The sequence below is a fragment of the Pholis gunnellus genome, assembly GCF_910591455.1.
Source record: "Pholis gunnellus genome assembly, chromosome: 23".
Lineage (NCBI taxonomy): Eukaryota > Metazoa > Chordata > Actinopteri > Perciformes > Pholidae > Pholis > Pholis gunnellus.
The window spans coordinates 6669298-6688876 of NC_136550.1; the positions used below are offsets into that span (position 1 = coordinate 6669298).

A 19579-nucleotide genomic window follows, 5' to 3' on the forward strand; every position below is an offset into this window, starting at 1 on the left:
CTAACTTTGATAACATCTAAATTACCTTGTTCAGTGAGCCACAGGGGCAGGATGGACGGTGTCCGCTGCGTGTTTGTAGGCGAGCCGAAGCAGCAGGTGGTGCTCGGTCTGCTTCGGTGCTTCGGTCAGAGTCCGTTGAAAATCGTCTTCTCAAATTCCCTCTTATTATTATTCTTGCATCCTGAATAAAATCACCGGTCTATGATATCTAAAGCTTTCTGTTCATTTTCTTTAGGTTGACTATGTGCTAACTAAGCAGTAGATACTTGATGCCATGTGCTGTTGAAGAGTAAGGGGCGGGCTTAGTCAACTGAAAAAGGAAAAAATACTGTAGTATACTGCAAGATTGTACAGTAGCTGCTGTTAATTTTTTTTTTCTACCAAGGCCTCAGCTTTTGCTGGATTTAACTGTATTCAACTGTATTTACGAAGAACAGTACATTGCTGTTGAGAATTTCTTGTATTTTTACAGCAATTTGTTACAGTGTACTGTCATATGTGCTAACTCATCCTCTGATGAAAACCACGAGATGCGGTTGAAAGGACAGGACTAGAAAAAGTCAGTAAGTGGACCTTGAGTTTGAGTGGACTATGTTTTTTTCTCATAATAATTACGTGGAAGGCTATCATGACTACACAATAACATTGTAATGTGTTTGACAAATGATGGGGTTTTATTCTGGCAGTCCCAACAGTAAGTCGCGTGTCTCGATTATTTTTACATCGTGACAGTGGGTGAGGAGGAGCTGGATGAGGGAGAGACAGGGAAGGTGGAGTGCAGGCTGCAGACGGTGCAGACTCAACCGGGGGTCCACGGTAACGATCGTGTACCTCCTCACGAGGTGAACCGCGACCTGGATTACAAACCAGTGGGGAGGGGGAGAGAAGAAGAAGAGAGGAGAGCGGACGAGACGGGGGTGAGAGAGAGATATAAAAGAAAGAGCTAGGGGAGAAAAAAGGGAGCAAACGAGCCACCGAGGAGGAGACAGACTCCCGGCTAGACGAGCGCGGACAGAGGGGAGCGAAGAGGAGGAGGAGGAATACCGATCGCGCACCGTTAAACAGCAGTTCAAATACTGCAGGCAGCTAAGCAGCCACCATTAGGACCCACATAAGGGCGCAATTAAAGGGGTGGGACGCTCACCTGGGGCATTTCTTCCCGAACGCAGACAAACCTGAGTGAGCAGTTTATCAACCACGAGTTATCTTAACAACGCATCCAATAGTTGGGGCGTGTGTGCGCGCTGTCGGCCACAGCGCGCGCTTTACATAATCAGGGTGGTTAACATAGGTCTGCATTCATATCGTGACAGGCATTAAAGTGCATTAAAGGTTGTCGTTTTTTTGCCTGTTGCACTTCAATCTCGTAATCAGAAGGGCCTCGGCCTGAGCGCGGTCAGTGCGCGTGGATACCGTATAACCGACGTCGGGCCGCGGCGCGCTCTGCACGCACCAAAAGCCGCCATGAGCCTTGTTTTTGCTTTGCAACACCGCGCAGGACCGTCCGGGGACACCACACTGCCCAGAGAAGAGACTTCAATCTGCATAACGCTCCTGTGTTATTTATTTACCGTGTTATGTTCTGTTTACAACACCACGAGAGGTGGTGAAATCTATCACGCGCAGAGACGCCCGTTTGAAATGAGATCTATGGGTCATTAGCGCGGCCCCATTCAGGTGTTGCCCGTCAACAACCATGACCTCAGTCAGCAGTAAAGCCCATAACTTCTGAATTATGTGGTTTTTAAAAAAAGTTTTGTTATCTTATAAAACATAGTTTGACACACACACACACACACACACACACACACACACACACACACACACACACACACACACACACACACCAATGACTAAACTTGCAGCTAAATACTGAACTCCATTGTAACTTTTAATTTGTTTTAATTCATTTTAGGAACATAACAGGTGTCATGTTTCTGTTGCTTATTTAGCTCTGCCCAGTTCTCAGCGTGAATGATAGTGTCACTTCCTCTGCACCCCCACGTTTTAATTGGTATGACCCACCAACTCTCACATGTCCATAGTTCTGCTGAGATAGGCAGATATTCACGAGGCAATACAAGTAAACATCCAGTGCGTGGACCACAATGAAGTTGGTTCTGACCTGAGTAAATACTGATATCAGCCCTAGTAAACAGCGTATAAAGTAAAATAAAATACTACAATTGTTAGACAATGTTATCTATTTGGCCGTTCAATCAGTGTTAATCATATTTTTTGTCTTGTTTACTTCTCCTTTAATCAGATATTTACTGTTTTAGCAGGTTTTATGCAGTTTTTTTTTGTTTTTCTTGAGGCAAATTGTTTCATTTGAGGAAACAAGAATTTCGTAGATAAACATGTTCATATATCTTTTTCTTTTTTTTGTAAATATATTTTGCTTTTCACTGTTTTCTATCCCACCAGGGCATAGGATACACAACATACATATATTTGACTTCATCTACAGATTCAAATTAATATCCTCATTCCCAACCCTACAACCTGGTATGTAGGGTTACAGGCTACAGAACATATTCAGATAAACTCACATAACATCAAATAACTGCATTAATCGGCCGACTGCGCCTGCTGTCGTTCTCCCGAATCAGTCATGAACGTATATTAACGCCTGCATCCGGTGTGTCGGCCTCCACAGCAGGCATGGACGATGCAGAGATTGACTTCCAGACGGGCGATGCCGGGGCCTCCGCCACCTACCCTATACAGTGCTCTGCCCTGCTTCAAAACGGCTTCGTTGTGCTGAAAGGCCGACCCTGCAAGATCGTCGAGATGACCACCTCCAAGACGGGCAAGCACGGCCACTCTAAGGTCAGCAAATGTAGGAGTGCTGGGACTAAACACAAGATCACAGTCATTCATATTAATGGACACGTTCAGTCTGCACAGGAACAATAACGTGTATTACAAGTATTATAAAGGATGTAAAGCATTTGCTTTGACACATTGGAGATTGGATATTTTATGGATGCTGATTCTTTATTAAGTGGATTTTTTAAGGAAGTTTTGTTTTGGGATACACTTCAGTTAGAAGGCAGATTTTTTTCTCCTTTTTGTGCTGGCGCAGGTCCACATGGTTGGTATCGACATCTTCTCTGGGAAGAAGTATGAAGATATCTGTCCTTCCACCCACAACATGGACGTCCCCAACATCAAAAGAATGGATTACCAGGTGAGACAGCTGGAGGACTGAAGAGACAGTGGCTTGTTATCTAGTATATTATTAAAAAAAACAGGATTACCTGATTCTGTTCCATAGTAGAACAACTTCTTCCCTTTAACACACACCAAGGAGAGTCTTTTTCTTGTTCCTGTAAAAAGTCAGATTATGTGACGTTACCTTTCTAAAAGATCGGCAGAAAACGTGGGCTGCCTCCTCTTAGTGTGTAACAAATTGTGAGTTGATGAGTGATTTTTGTAATGGTCCGCCTAAGAAGAATGCTTTGAGTGAATAGTCAGTCTCAGATATCACGGTGAAATGTCTGCTGTGAAAAACACCTGTAAAGCGTTGCTAAACTTATGCAATATCAAGAAATAAAATGCTGATTTGCCGCTTACTCTTTTCTGTTGTTTCCTATTGTTTGCCCTCTCACAGCTGATTGGGATCCACGGGGGCTACCTGTCTCTGCTCATGGACCACGGGGAGGTGAGAGAGGACCTGAAGATTCCCGAGGGAGACCTGGGCAAAGAGATAGCGAGCAAGTACGAAGCCGGAGAGGCGATTCTGGTCAGTGCTACCCTTTACCTCTTCGTCTATTCAACTTTGACAGCTTTGATCAAGTAGGCATGAAAAAATACTTCCACATCTTAAAGATCCTCATCTTTTTGCTCTTTCAGGTCTCTGTTCTAAATGCAATGGGTGAAGAAGCTGCAGTTGGCTTCAAACCCTTTGGTATATAAGCTACTGCAGGTAAATACAGAGCTCTCACCGCCCTGGAAATAGCCATGTTATTGCATTATGACTGTTGTGTATATACAATGCATTTATTTAAACTGGACATACTAGTGATCAGCTGAAAGATTTCTAATTGACGAGATGTAACTGTTTCTGAGCAGTGTGCCACTGTGGACTTGCCTGCCCCTTAACTGTCTCATGTTGAATCTATTATGAGCATGTGTCTCATTTTTTTTTTAATCCAATATAAATGAAAGCTGACATTTCACATTGTAATTTGTATGCAATGTTGTATTTTTTTTCCATGCGGCAAGCACTTCATTTTACAGCCTGATCTATTCTGTTGTTTTCTTTTAAAAGAAACAGCTCGTAGCATTGTTGCAATCGTTTGGGGTCAAACTTGTTTTATGCACTTTCTCACCTTCAAACTTTGTTTGTGTCCGCACAAATATAATGTGTTTAAAACGGTCGGTTGTGCAATGTTTCCTCTGCAGAGGCTAGTTCAAACACGGTCTCATTAAAATATATATATTTTTCCTTCAAACCCTTGCTTCAAGAACCAGGATCAAGTCATTCACAATCCCCTTTGCAGGGGACCTCAGAGCGGACGATCACACCGGGCTGTTTGGAGAATTCGGTGCTCCTGAACCTCGAGCAATGGTATAACTTGTTACCGTTTGGTATCCGTTGTTTGTGTTCATACAGCAAATCCAAACAAATAAAGATGACACAAACTGTTGGGCTTGGCATTTTGTTATTTTATTTAGTGACATAAAACCTTTAAAAACAGCAGAGAGGACAATGTAAAACAAAACACTGGAATTCCATCATTTTGGATGAAAAATGGCCGTCTTAATGTCATTCGATATAACGAACGCTAATGGGTCCGTTGTGATGAACCAGAAGTCAGCAACACAGTGAAATGGACTCCTTCGGTTATGTCAATGTGTTTCAGTAATAGCAGTATTCATCAGCGTGCGTGTTACGTTAGGGGAAAACATGTAGACGTAATCTACAAACTGGAAATTCAACTATTGCTGAATATTTTCCTCCATTCTGCTTTTGTCCCTACTTTTTAGTGAGCAGAGACAATGAACCCTCCGCTGATGTTGTAATGATGAATGCTAGTAAACAAAGAATAAGGTTCATGCAGTCTTGCTTTATACAAGTTATTGACATTTTAGCGCATATCGTCCTCCAGAACGTCTTTACGGTGTCGCTAAAATAGTCTGTAGACAAAGGGAAAGCTCTGGGCTTACTTCAGGCCAACTCGCAGCCAGTGATGAAGGTTAAATGCCGTTTTTTAAGTTTAGGACATATCAAGGTAAAAAAGTACAACAGGGGTCTTCCTCAGGGCACAGCTTGAAAGAGGAGTTCAAAGGCAAAAAAGGGCATTTTAACTTCCTCCCTGGCTCGGTGCGAGTGTGCCTGAAGTCAGCCCTGAGGCTTCTCTTTGACTTCAAGAGCACCTGGTATTTTCTCCTTATGTAAAAATCAATGTTGGATGTTTACAAAAACACACAAGCATGAGGACTGATAGTCTCCTATTAACAAAGCCAAAAACGGTACTGTACATGAAATAAAACACAAATCAAAAGGCATAATCCAGCCAAATGACTTCATTTTGGAGAAGTCGATTACTCGTCCAAAAGGTTCTCCAGAACCGCGACTGAAGCTCGGTGACGATGAAGAGGAGTTACTTTCCGTGGTGGTAGAACCTCTGGCCGCTCTGACTGTGGGGGAGGAAGCCGTGGCGAGGAGCACTCTGGGGGGAGCTCTGAAACGGGGCCTGGTGGAGGAAGCACGGAACGACATGTTGAGCGATCGTCATGACCAGAAACGCGTGATGACGGCAAAGAAAGGTCGATATCAAGAGGAAGTAGGCGGGTTGGAGGAGCAATTTTGCCAAAACTGGAGGGTGGAAAATGGTTTCAAAGCAAAAATTGAGGTACTGAAACAGTTTGGTGAAGTGTGTGTGTGTGTGTGTGTGTGTTTGTGCCTTCACCTTTGCAGTGGAAATCTGGACGGCCAGCGATGGTGTGGGCAGCAGTCCCGGAGCAGAAGGATGCATGGTTGGTGGATGCATCGGCCTCAAAGCGCCCTGAGGGAACATCAATGAGACTGTAATCAGATAAGGAAGTGATGACCTGAAGTAAAAGGACGGGTGAATGAAGCTTATGCTAGCTGCTTCCAACATTTAGACAATGACGTTCTGTCTGATACTTACAAATTAGACATTAGATTTTCATTTGTAGGACGTTATAAAAAGCCATGTTTACACATATTATCCACTACTTTTGTATTAAGTGTCTAAATTATCTATTTGTTAACGCTTATGGATGAAGCTCTTATATATCAGTGTACTGTTGGTATTCCATTTCTTACTGCATCGGTAAAGCCGGACTGTTGGTTGGCATGTTCCAGCTGCTTCTGGAGGGGTATCCCTGCTCCGGGAATGTATCCTGCAGGAGATACAGAAGTTTACAATCAAACAATCGTTGACATAAAATACGGAGCACACATTTGGGTTATTTTACAATACTGCTGACTTTTTCCTGACAGTCCTAAATATTCATTAGCAATAAATCAGCAGTGGAACACAAGGACGGTGACAGCAGAGGAACTGACCAGGCTGTGAGGTGAAGTGACTGTGGACGGGGTAGCCGGGCTGCTGGTGGGGGAGGTACTGCATGGCCTGGAAGGCAGACGCACCTGTGGGAGAACAAACGTTTCTCTGTCTTATAACCACTACAGCCACTGTGACGTGGTTCAAATGATTGATCATAGCATGCCAGAACAACTATGAAGGACTACTGAACTGAGGAATGTACATTAGTTTGACAAAACCTGAAGAACAATCTCTGTATGTAGACTGTACGCACTACAGATGATGTGTGAACCCTGCCACTTATACACACACACACATGTCCTTTACCTCTGATCTGAGAACTGCTTGCGAAACTGACGGGTACCGACGGTCCAGGGGCGTAGGTGGAAGGGTGCTGGGCCTGAGCCACCCCGTAGGACTCATGGACCCCCTGGCTACCACTGAACTGGCCGTGCTCTGCGGAGCCCGAGCTGAACCCGGCGGTTTGATAGTGACGTGCCTAACAGAGGAGGAGGCGGGACATACGGTCATATACTGGTGTCTAAATGAGCATCTCCTAAAGCACATGGACGTGTAAGACTAGTGAATATCAGACCACTTTACTCACTGGAATCACAGCTGTTGGGAACAGCTGTTTACTACGTTCTCCAAGTAGCGCACCAGGTCGACTGTGGCTGACTGGACTGCCTTAGAGAGTCAGAGAGAGCGATGAGTATTAGGGACAGACGAATACAAATACCCAGGTGAGGTTAGGCTTCTTAATAATGAAACCTTCCTTACCTTGAATGCTGAGGAGGTGCTGCCCTGAGTGCATGGGCAAGCTGGGTTGGTAGCTCGCCGACGTCAATGTTGTGATATCACTAGAAAGAACAAAAATGCAACTGAATACCAAAAATACAAAGAAATTAAAAATGTCTGGGTTTAATAACAAAATTCTATGATGCTGTTATGTTATGAAAGTAATGAAAACGCTGCGTCATCCTTACTACCTCTGCTCCTTTCTGCGCCTCTTCTCCTCTTCATGGAGTACCTTCTTGAGTTGTAAGAAGAGCTGGTGTTTCTCCTCTTGGAGGCCTTGGAGTTTTTCCCCCATCTTCATTACCTGGAGTTTAGTTTGGGGGTTGGGAATCACAGCATAAGAAAACTAATTGCTGCACAACTTGCCGTGTAGTATTTGTTACAACCCACGGTAAGACGGCAAAGCCATACGGAGTTTGATACACAGATTGCAGTTTTAAAAATGTTCCAACCTGTTCTTTGGTTTCCTCCAAAGACATCCTCTCCTCTATTTCTTTTGTCCGCTTCCTCTCTTCCTCCTCTTTCATCTTCTGCTCCATCATTTTGTCCACCTCTTCCTCCTCTGGAATATTATATTCATGTTATTAGCGGTGGAGGAAAACACATTCAAATCTCTTACTTAATAAACAACTAGATGAAGTATTATTAGATATTAAATGTACTTGTGAATACACCGAGGTATGACAATATACTCTTTTCACAGGGTGAGTAGAGGAAGCTGCATATTTAGGAGAATAATAAGTAGGTGGTAGTAATTCCTTATAGTAGGAGGGAAATAGGCTAAATAACAAACGGGAACTTAGGAAACATTCAGTTATTTTTCTTTTATAGAGAAGGTAGTATTTGCAGTCAGCTTTGTACACTTCTACCTCTGCTAGGCTAGTTTTAAAACACACAGACACATAGTGAGTGCTCACCTTGTCTCTTGCGCTCCCTCTCCCTCATGATGTGCTTGTGGAGGGCTCTGGCCATCGCGTTGGACAGCTTGGGTCTCTCCAACAGGGCGGGCATGGTGACAGGCAGCGGCGGGGCCAGCTGGTTTAGACAGTGTTCAGTGGCACATGAAAGGTTAAAAGTAAAGGTGTCGATTATCTACATGCTCAAAACATTAGAAATACCACAGGTGTAACACAACGGTTAAAGGCCTAACATTAGGTTAGCTGCTAGTTGGCTAACAGTTAGCATTGTCAGCTTTAGCTGCTGTTAACTGACAGTGTGTTTAATTAAAATACATCAACGGGAGCGGTATGGTTTGAAACTAAGATGCGTGGAGCTTAAACATGCAAATCAGCAGCAACAGTTTTACATTTTAAAATGCCCAGGAGCAAACGTTAACTGGAGTTTGCTAGCTGACGTTAGCTTAGCACAAACGTTAACTGGTAACGTTATGCATTCTAGTTAAAACTAACAGTTAACGTCACTATTGTGGCGTAGAGATTAAGTACAAACAAAACTTACTTTTGTTGTTTTATGTGTCGTTTAATAAGAACCGAACCGTCTCGCGGTTTTTAACAAGAAAAATTTTAAACTTACACACAAAATATAAACAGACGGAGAGGTTTACAGCCCCGGATGTAATGTCGCATTTCCGGGGTCAAGGACGACGACACGTCCGATTTTTTTCTCACCGAGATGCATTTTGGGAAATGAAGTATCTTCTGTATTTTGTTAGAAAACGCAGATCCCCTGTCTGAATACACAAATCTAAACATCTTGTAACGCTTATATTGTGTATCAGTGTGTGGACACTTCGTAAGATACTTCTCAGGCATGAAAGTAGATCTTATTTTGAAAATGTCATATATTTACATATAGTGACGTGGGCTTTTTCATAGCCTTTATATATGGAAGTATATTACTGACACGGGGAACAACATGCAAACTCCTCACAGAAGACCCGTGCAGCTCGGGAAACGAATCCGGGTCCGCATGGGCCTTCTTCAAGTATTAATTGCCTCCATTTTCACGAACGCTTTGGACCAACAAAACGCCTTTTTACGCAGTTCTATTGGAAACTTACCTCCAGCATCTATTTACATGCAACAAGCAACTTTATTTCCGTTATCAGGGATAACAGTTAGACAAACCAGGAACACAACATGACATCATTGGGGCTTAATATTTGCTTACAACATTGTAATGAGTAATAATATGTTAATTAATAGTTGACTGCACTTGAACGCTAAATTAAAGATGCCATGATCTAACTATTCTCTGATAAGCTGATTGGCTGGCCTGAAATCCATGTTACCATGATGGCAAGGGGCAGCAGACACATGTAGAAAACGTTTGCAATTTCTTAAAAGTAAAGCAATTTGAAGAGTGAAAGTATGTTTCAACAGTCATTTATAATGTATAATATTTGTTTATGTATTGTATTTTGCTTTCTTTAAATTGATCGCTGGAGCAAACACGTTTGGAAATGCGCAACTTTTACTTTGAAGGCGAGCCGTTTCTGTTTACAGCTCTGGACTTCCTTTACTCAATTTTCATGATTAGAGTTGGATAAAAAAACAAGCTGATGTTTTTGTGCGCTGAATTGCATTACACGTGTTCATTCAATGCGACAATAACACAGACAAAGCGTTAACCGCGTTTAGGAAGCATCGGCTATCAATTTCTTGTTTTTCTTTGTTTGTATTGGCCTACATCCAATTCAACATTGGACAGTCACGATCCTGATTGAGATAACATTTGCTAGAGAGTAGTGTTGTATTTGGAGCATTTGAATGCAGTATTGATGTTACGCACACAAAATGTACGGTCACATTTTTGTTTATTTGATTAATATTTGAAAGAATGAATTTCTGTGATTTTGGTAATCATAATAAAACTTCCCTAGAAGTGTATTTCTATCTATGACCAGTAAGTGGCAGTGCGAAGCTGTGGTTTGGCCTCGCGACTCTGGACTTGTATGTGCGCGTGCTGCGGCGTGTTCTCATAGCTAGGAGACGTTGCATGAGAGAAGCCACACATTTGCCTGCTCATCGTTTCCTGTTTTTCTCAGGTTAGTGACTTCTAAAGCGCACCAAATATGATGTATGAATTGGGGACCAATGTGTACTGAACATTGTTATAGATTATTTTGTTTCATGTAGTTGTTGAGTAGCTACGTGAGTGTTGTTTTAAGACTGTCGCGTGCTAACGTTAGCTAAACTGATAGTAGCCTAGCATTACATTCTCTAGTGTTTTCTGGCTCTTACACATATTATTTGATCATAAATCAACTCTCTATGTTCTAATAAGTCGTTTCATGCTAAATGTGTTCATTAAATATGACTGAACGATCTATGTAAGTGTTGTGCATGTTAGTTAGCATATGTAAGCGTTTCGCTATCCTGTTGGAGCAGCGCCGCCATTTGTAATAGCGTCTTCTTCACGTGCGTCTTCCTCACGTGAGTCACAGTAATTGTGAGCACATTGAAAAACAGGTAGGAAGGTTTAATACCAAGTTACACCAAATATGTTGATTAAACATAGTAATGTGTAGCATATCCCTCCGAAAGATGGTCCGACACTTGATTGATGATTGTACAATCTATTTATAAATCCCACAAACAACGTAAGAGCTTGTGCCTCTTCGAGGGGGGGGGGGGGGGTACTAATACCGTCAACGTTTCTATACGTTCACAACCGTTAGATTCTCCGTACTTTACTCTCTCCTCGCGCGCATAAATCTACTTCCGTTTTAACTCGGGGAGCCGACTTCAGAATAAAAGCGTTTTGTCTTAAAACAGGAAGTACATAACAAATTCAGGAAAGAGGCAAAAACATCTAACAAAGGCAACAGATTGATCGCCAAACACGAATTGGGTTACTTAGTGATAGTAGTGTAAACTTTGATTTGATTGTTGATGTGATTTTGTTTAAGATAATGTAATGTATTTTACCCGTACTTCGTCCCGTCAAAATGAGGATAAATATACAGGAGACTTTGATTGTTTTCACTTGGAAATATGTGAAATAATAGCTTGAGATGACATTACATGAGAGAAGCCACACGTTTGCCTGTCTCAACATTTCCTGTTTTACTCAGGCACACATCTGTTATCAGGCTCTTTAGAACTGTGACCTGTAACTTTATTACACAACACAATGTAGTTGTAAGCAGATTCTGTGAAGCTGGTTTTACAGACAGAATGACAGATTGATGATCCATCTGTTAGATCCATCTTTTATAAATCAGCTTTCTACAATTTGTAAAGTGCAGAAGAAAAGTTTATCACTTTTGTATTTGTGTTGGGTCAAGTGTATTTTTTGTCATCACCGTGAAATACTTTGCTGTACAGAGACAATGAGTGTTTTTTCTTCTTCTTTTTTTTTAGAGTATTGTGGTGACGTACTAAGCAACTAGTTAAGAAGAAAACATTTCACGTCCCTGGGTGGGCTTGAACCACCAACCTTTCGGTTAACAGCCGAACGCGCTAACCAATTGCGCCACAGAGACTGCTGAACAGCTGAGAGGTGTGGCCTAAATTTGAAGCACCGCCCCCTGCGTCTCTTCATGTGTTCTGTCCTCAGGATTGCGGCTCGTCAAGGTCAGCCCCTGCATGACTATGGTGTTGTCTTGCCTCTTCACCCTCTTACTGTACCACTGAGTTAGTGTGGTCTGACTCACGTCCACCAGCTGCAGATTTGTTCGTTGCATGATAGTGCCATTCCCAATAATCCGCTGTCTGATCCTCCGGTAGTACCCGAGGATGAGGTCCCACCGTGAGACAGTGCTCACCCCTATCTTCCGGGGACTACGGTAAATGCTGCAGAGCCTGATGAAGATTGCCTCAATCAGGCGGCAGCAAGCTGGGAGAGCAGGGACAAGAGCAGAGAGGAGGCTGCAGCTAGGGTGTCAGCAGGAGGGCAGAGAGCAGGCCAGGAGGACACAGCAGGCTGGGACGAGACAGCAGGCCAGGAGGACACAGCCTGCTGTCTCGAGGAGGCGGCAACAAGAAGGGAGGAGGCTCCAGGCAGAGAGGAGGAAGAGAGGGTTGGTTCATCAAGGAGACCTGGCTCTGTGCTGTCCTGGGAGGAGGCAACAAGAAGGGAGGAGGCTCCAGGCAGAGAGGAGGAAGAGAGGGTTGGTTCATCAAGGAGACCTGGCTCTGTGCTCAATCAGGTTGATGGTGACCTCCTCACCGCGTGTTTTCTTGCGGCAGCACCGGCTCAGCTCCTTCTTACCGATCTGTGCGTCCACCATCCGATCGGTAATTCCCGGCACATTTTCCTGCCTGAGCTGCTCCCGCTTTGCCTGCCGCAACAGAGCGAGGTCCCCTGCATCCCACTCAAAGATGCACGAAGACAAGCTGCGCATAAAGGCCGGGTACAGCGTATGAGCGTCTGTGGTACAGCCAACGGCCAGCCTCCTAATAAAATGCCAGATGTCCAGTCGTACATTGAGGTCTGGCCAAGCTGCAAACCGGGTCTTCAGCTTGGTCGACCCATCACTCTTGCAGCAGCCACAGTCGACGTAAAGCAGCACTGGGGGTGGAACAGCTGCCTGCCGGTACCGCTCCATCACGCCAGAGACCATCGCGTTCAGTCCCGGCCCCTCCGCAACAGTCAGGACACTGATCAGGATCTTGCCGACCTCATTCCCGATGGAGGTCACCCATTGAGCTGTGCCCTTGCCGTGGCCAGCCAGCTTCTTTGTGATCTGTGATGTGAGGACAGATCTTTAAGATTACACTTTTTGTTTAACACATTCTCTACAGCAGTAAGAGCATTATTACACACATTTATAATAAATGCATATGTAAAGCTGTCAACAATGACAATGTGTACAGGAGAATACATATAATGTACATGGCAATCTATTAAACATATTATTTATTACCTTTTTGGTTGAGTCCATCTTTAAGATAGACCCAAATGTGGAGGTGATGCTGGCCCTAATGTGGAATATCCGGCTGAGGATGTCCACCCCGTACACGGACAGCAGCCATCGACTGGTTGGAACCATCCATGCAACATGCAAACTCCTCACAGAAGGGCCGTGCAGCCTGGGGATCGAATCCGGGTCCCTCTTGCTGTGAGGCCAGTAGGGACTGGAAACAAAGATGCCATAATCTAAATATTCTTCATTTCTGCAAGACAGACACAAGGGGCGGGGCTTCAAATTTAGGCCACACCTCTCAGTTGTTCAGCAGTCTCTGTGGCGCAATTGGTTAGCGCGTTCGGCTGTTAACCGAAAGGTTGGTGGTTCAAGCCCACCCAGGGACGAGAAATGTTTTCTTCTTAACTAGTTGCTTAGTACATCACCATGTTACTCTAAAATAAGAAAGAAGAAAAAACACTCATTGTCTCTATACAGCAAACTATTTCACAGTGACAAAAAATACACTATAATTACTTGACCCAACACAAATACAAAAGTGATAAACTTTACAAATTGTAGAAAGATGTTTTATAAAAGATGGATCTTACAGCTGGATCAATCTGTCATTCTGTCTGTAAAACCAGCTTCAGAGAATCTGCTTACAACTACATTGTGTTGTGTAATAATGTTACAGGTCTCAGTTCTAAAGAGCCTGATAACAGACATGTGCCTGAGTAAAACAGGAAATCAAGTGAAAACAATCAAAGTCTCCTTTTATAAATCATAAATAATTTTTTTTTAACAGTAATGTGGTGACGTTGTAAGCAGTGAGTTAAGAAGAAAACATTTCTCGTCCCTGGGTGGGCTTGAACCACCAACCTTTCGGTTAACAGCCGAACGCGCTAACCAATTGCGCCACAGAGACTGCTGAACAGCTGAGAGGTGTGGCCTAAATTTGAAACTCCGCCCACTTGTGTCTGTCTAACAGAAATGAAAAATATTAAGATTATGGCATCTTTGTTTCCAGTCCCTACTGGCCTCACGGCAAGCGGGACCCGGATTCGGTCCCCGGGCTGCACGGCCCTTCTGTGAGGAGTTTGCATGTTGTCAGGGTGGAGGTTCTCCCACAAGGATTTTCAAAATAAGATCTACTTTCATGCCTGAAAAGTATCTCACAAAGTGTCCACACACTGATACACAATATAACAGCACCACACACTACAGCCTAAAAATTACAATATGATCCTAAAGTAGTTACAACAGAAACTGCGGTGGATAAACTTCTTTTGCACTACGATAATAAAAGATGGCTCTAACAGCTGGATCATCAATCTGTCATTCTGTCTGTAAAACCAAGGCCAATACAAACAAAGTAAAACAAGAATCCTGGATGGAAGGCTGATTGGCTGGCCTGAAATCCATGTTACCATGATGGCTAGGGGCAGCAGACACCTGTAGAAAACGTTTGTAATTTCTTAAAAGTAAAGCAATTTGAAGAGTGAAAGTATGTTTCAACAGTCATAATGTATAATATTTGTTTATTTATTTAATTTAGCTCTCCTTAAATTGATCGCTGGAGCAAACACTTTGGAAACGTCCAACTTTTACTTTGAAGGCGATCCGTCTCTGTTTACAGCCCTCGACTTCCTTTACTCTATGTTCACTATTGAAGTTGGATAAAGTAACAAGCTGATGTTTTGGTGCGCTGAATTGCATTGCACGTGTTACAGAGACGAGTGTTTTTTCAGAGTAGTGTGGTCACGTCTTGAGCAGCTAGTTAAGAAGAAATTATTTCACGGACCGTCCAATCATGATATTGACTGTCCAATGTTGAATTGGATGTCGGCCAATCATCATCAAAAAAAAGAAAACTTACGTCCCTGGGTGGGCTTGAACCACCAACCTTTCGGTTAACAGCCGAACGCGCTAACCAATTGCGCCACAGAGACGGCGATACACCTATTAGTGTGTCGTTTCATTTTAAAACCCCGCCCACCTGTGTCTATGATAGAATATTTACATCATAGTGTCTTAGATTTAGTGTTTTAAGTGCAGTCAACTACTAATGAACATATTATTACACACTAAAATGTCGCAAGCAAACATTAACCCCCAATGATGTCATACTTGTGTTCCTGGTTTGTCGGAAATAAAGTTACGTGTTGCATGTAAAACCTTTTGACGTTTAAAGAGCTAAACCGCCCTGGTCTCTTGACTACAGTAGGTTTATGGGTAAATAATTCCTAAAAATTTAACACAGGCATAAATCAGTATCATGGGTCATTTAATTGTAGATGTACATACCATGTGAATAGTTTGCTGTTCTTAATTATACCATTTGGTCTGTTTCTCGTGCTGTTGAATTATATCAGCTATTAACAGATTCCTTAATGTATTTATGTTTATGCAACCTTTACTTGTGGAAACTAGCTCATATATTCACGTTAAGTTGACAATAAGTGTCTTTGCGCAACTTGGAAAGGTTCTCACTATTTGAGCAGCCACAGTAGCTGATATGATAAGGCAACTAAATCACAAATTCAGGCTGTTTAGTGTTGTACAGACTACATTTTGGAGCAATATAATTGTAGTGGACATGACTTACCTTCTGTAATGACTGAACCTTAGGTCTATCTGCCTCTCACATGGAAAACATTGTAATTTTTTTTAATAACCCTTTCTCAAATATGACCTTGAATATTCAATAACCACAAGAAACAGATCTTTTAATCACATTTTATCATGTATGGTCTTAGGTGGAGAGAAAGAGCGAGTAATGCAGCTGTATACAGAGTTCAAATCTTTTAAAGGAGACAAACTTAAAAAAAAGAGAGGATTTCACTCAGCTTTACAATACCTTTTAGAAAATAAGCATTCTAAAATTAACAACAACAACAATCATAGTAGCAGTCAACATAATAGTGTCACCACTGAAAGCAGAGGATGATAGTTAGTCTGAATTATATTATACTCCTTATGCACACACAATTCTCATTCACATACTTAAACCTCTAAAAAACTGAAGTGGCGGGTGATATTTTGTAAAGATATCATCCGCCACTTCAGTTTTGTTTTTCCAGGAAAAGAACTGCTGCAAAACAGTTATCCTTAAAATAACCTGCCTTCAACCGGTAGACGCTATTGATTTGATAAACTCAAAGCACACTTTATACCCCTACAAGCCGACAGCGTGAACAAACAATAATCTATCTTCATTGTCAATAAGAGCTGATTTGAACTCACATGCTACACATGCCTTTCTTCCCTTAACCCCGGGGCGACTATATTCACGACCTATAGTTCTAACATTTTGTTATTGGTTCTCAGTTGTTTTCCGTAAAGTATGATGTACAAATACGACACTAGAAAAATAAACTGGCCACGAGACCACCGTGTCGCTACCGAAAAGAATAAGTGGAGGCAAATACAATTCAGACTGCAGAATAATAAAGACGTAGAGGGAGAGAGGGGGGGGAGGGTAATGTAGAGGTGGTGAAAGTGCATTTGACATATTCACTCTTGAGAACTCTAGGCTGCTTAGCTGGATTTAATATTTAAATGAATGAACGGTGGAGGTCTCAGAAAGGTGGGTAGTGGTTGGTGGGGGGACGGTAGCGGGATCAGATTTCCCTTTGGCTGCTCCCGTACACGCTCTCATCACTGTAGGCAATGTAGAGGAAAAAGTCCTCTTCATGGTGCTCCTGGGCGAGAGAGTAAGAAGAAAAGATGTTAGCATGACACTAAAGATGAAGCTTTAATGTAAGTAGGGGTGAATAAAATGACACAATGCAGCGATGAGAGCAGGGAGATGAGGGAGAAAAGGACTCTTGCCTGGTACAACAGTCCCATGGTTGCTGAGGTGGGTGGAATGACGTTGTTTACAAAGAAGAAGAGGGCGTCCTCCGCTCGCAAGTGGATTCTTTTCCGGATGAGGAAGTAAAACTGGCCCACTGATGAATGACAATTGACAGAACTTTAGATGTTACTGCACTCTCGTTGTTGCAATTTTTTTCCCCTCAGGAACCAAATATTTACCTGTCAGGTCGGAGGGGACAAGGTATTTCTTCTTGTCCAGATCTCCTATTCTGGCTTTGGGGGCTTTCTCCACAATTACCTGAAGAGAAAACAAAAACAAGAACCATCGCACATTATTAACAATAGAATCTAGTACATTTCACACTGAACAAAAGGCTGTGTGCATCAAGTGAGAAGTACTTCAATATACTTTCTGAGAAAAGGGATCTGAGAATACACAACTTTATCAGTCAAGCGAGGACTGCCATATTTCAGATGTTGCGTTTGATTAACAGTATCTGGAGCCTGGTATTTTGTAATTAGTCAGTTAGAAAGACACGCATATGTATTTATTTTAAAGTAATTCAGACCCAGAAAGTTGCCACACAGGACTGACTGGAGCACTTTCTTCTCTTCAGTCTAAAAATAGGACTAGTACGTGAATACTACCTGCCTTCCCTCGTAACCTAAGACAGCAAAATTAATATATTTGGGTTTTGGACTATTGGTTTTAGATGATAAATCAGTGACTTGTGATGGGGCTACTTTTTATTATGTCCAGATATTGTACACACCAAATTAGTGTTAATTGAGAAATAATTGTAAGATTACTCGATAGTTGAAACACAGTTAATTGGAGCAATATCACAAACTATGACTGATGACGGGAGTAAAAATGAAACTAGATTGCGCTCGTGAAGACAAATCAAGCTCTCGTGCATTACATTAAGCTCACTGCGCATTGACCTGCTGACAGGTTTCACTCGGTCAGTCGTGAACGGCTAAATAGCTGCGGACTATATGATGCATCTTAAACAGCCAGGGAAGCGTAAACAAGTGTCCCGTTTGTTGACACGTACTATTTTAAGGTGCAGCCTAAAAGCTACACCCAGACCATAATCACTCCGTACACACATATAGGACCGTCTTTGTAATAACCACCACGGTATTTAAACACAGTGTGGCGTTATATTACCTGATATATTTACTACTATGTAGTATTTATCTTATGTTAAACAAACACGGAAGGATTACAGGAAGCTATATCACCTGATGGCCTGCTCGGAGCGGCCGACATTATTTCTAGGTTAACCTCTACGGCTAGCTTTGTTAGCTAACGTGGCAGCCAACTATCAGGAAGTTAATAATAATAATAATCATGTGGTTACAACCGAGCCACATGATTATAAATGGATGTAACGCGCGTACACGAAGTGTCATTGACGACTAGCTAAACGGCACGAGCGTTGCCACATAGATAAGCTAAGCTAACGTTAGCTACTCACAGGCACCCTGTCCGGATACTTCTTCCTTATTTTCTCGCCTTCGGACCGTCTTTTCTCAAAAGGGTGCTCTTCTTTGTACTGGAACTTCATCTTTGAAAAAGAGATGACAGACAACACGTCGGTCACTCTGAGGTTGGTTGGATAGCAATCTGCTCACGGAACTACTTCAAATCGCTGTCACACACGACAAAAACAAAACGATGCTAACTAGCTTTTTAGCACGCCACAGCTGTTTTCCTAGTGCGACTGCGGCGGAGGGATACAATAACAACATGACGTTGCAGAGAGTCTAGTTCGCAGGATAGACTTCGCTCTGTGCCAGACCGCGTTAACGTCAAGATCCGACAATCGGTGTTTATTCAAATGAAATTTATTCCTTTAAAATTAATCATTTTCAAGTGGTTCTAACATATATGATGCAATGTTTTCTGTGGAACTATTTTTATTTTGATCAACCGCTGCGCGTATAGACACAGGGCAGGGCAGTGAAGCGGCAGCTGTCCTTGTCATATGACCGCGGCCCAGCAGTTAGCAGCTCGAGACGAGAAACTCAAAAACATCCGATAATAAACCGTAATTAGGACCCAATATTAAACTGAGCTCTAAAAAAATCTGGGTCCAAAGACATCCAGCATGTCCGCGGCAAAGTAGCGAATATTGAGCATTAATGTCTTTATTTTAGCTCAGAAATGACTAAATCGAATCGAAGTTTCGCAATTTCCGCTGTTGCCACAACATCAGGCGCATCATAACAAGCACGATACGAACCGTTAACGCGATTTATGGAAGAATTAAGCGTGGAAATCAATTGTAAAATGAAAGGGGTTAATGTTCTAGTTCTTGTATAAAGGTGTATTGGTGCGTAATGAAGGTGAATGCTGGCTTAAAGATAACTACTAGGCCCTACTAGGAACTGCTAAGTGACCAGAGTCTACAATATGTCAGAGTCACAGTTTGTCATTCATATGTCCATGTCCTGAAACACTCTAACCAGTCTATTGTGCTCGTGACTCAGCTGTATGACTCACTACTCTCCACCCTCTGTGCTTTGATATGCAGACTGCATACATCTGAAAAGTCCTTCATGTGTTACAGACAATGCAAACAAACAGGGAAACAACCCTTTCTTTCAAACGACAATGTTA

General features: G+C 42.5%; 3 protein-coding genes across 11 annotated transcripts; 1 reads left to right on the forward strand and 2 right to left on the reverse strand.

Moving 5' to 3' along the window:
* Window positions 1-768: 768 nt before the first annotated feature.
* LOC306714986 (eukaryotic translation initiation factor 5A-1-like) lies at window positions 769-4649 on the forward strand. 5 transcript variants are annotated; one of them, XM_079185194.1, is made up of 6 exons: window positions 769-917; window positions 2660-2832; window positions 3089-3193; window positions 3617-3748; window positions 3859-3931; window positions 4474-4649. In XM_079185194.1, exons 2-5 carry the CDS (start codon window positions 2665-2667, stop codon window positions 3919-3921), a joined length of 468 nt encoding a protein of 155 aa, XP_079041320.1. In that variant the 5' UTR covers window positions 769-917; window positions 2660-2664; the 3' UTR covers window positions 3922-3931; window positions 4474-4649. The 5 variants fall into 5 exon arrangements, with proteins under 5 accessions (XP_079041320.1, XP_079041323.1, XP_079041324.1 ...); XM_079185197.1 differs by having other exon boundaries at window positions 4480-4649; XM_079185198.1 differs by having other exon boundaries at window positions 4509-4649.
* A 10-nt stretch (window positions 4650-4659) lies between these two features.
* On the reverse strand, window positions 4660-8887 carry gps2 (G protein pathway suppressor 2). 5 transcript variants are annotated; one of them, XM_079185192.1, is made up of 11 exons: window positions 8781-8887; window positions 8240-8357; window positions 7775-7884; window positions 7514-7626; window positions 7305-7384; window positions 7132-7211; window positions 6852-7023; window positions 6545-6628; window positions 6302-6378; window positions 5922-6017; window positions 4660-5705 (listed from the first exon to the last, which is right to left on the reverse strand). In XM_079185192.1, the coding sequence occupies exons 2-11, from the start codon at window positions 8331-8333 to the stop codon at window positions 5613-5615; spliced, it is 999 nt and encodes a 332-aa protein (XP_079041318.1). In that variant the 5' UTR covers window positions 8334-8357; window positions 8781-8887; the 3' UTR covers window positions 4660-5612. The 5 variants fall into 5 exon arrangements, with proteins under 5 accessions (XP_079041318.1, XP_079041315.1, XP_079041317.1 ...); XM_079185189.1 differs by having other exon boundaries at window positions 7305-7405; XM_079185191.1 differs by having other exon boundaries at window positions 7511-7626.
* Window positions 8888-15854: 6967 nt separating this feature from the next.
* gabarapb (GABA(A) receptor-associated protein b) lies at window positions 15855-18653 on the reverse strand. The gene is made up of 4 exons (XM_079184293.1): window positions 18435-18653; window positions 17170-17248; window positions 16966-17084; window positions 15855-16835 (listed from the first exon to the last, which is right to left on the reverse strand). The coding sequence occupies exons 1-4, from the start codon at window positions 18522-18524 to the stop codon at window positions 16755-16757; spliced, it is 369 nt and encodes a 122-aa protein (XP_079040419.1). The 5' UTR covers window positions 18525-18653; the 3' UTR covers window positions 15855-16754.
* Window positions 18654-19579: the final 926 nt, after the last annotated feature.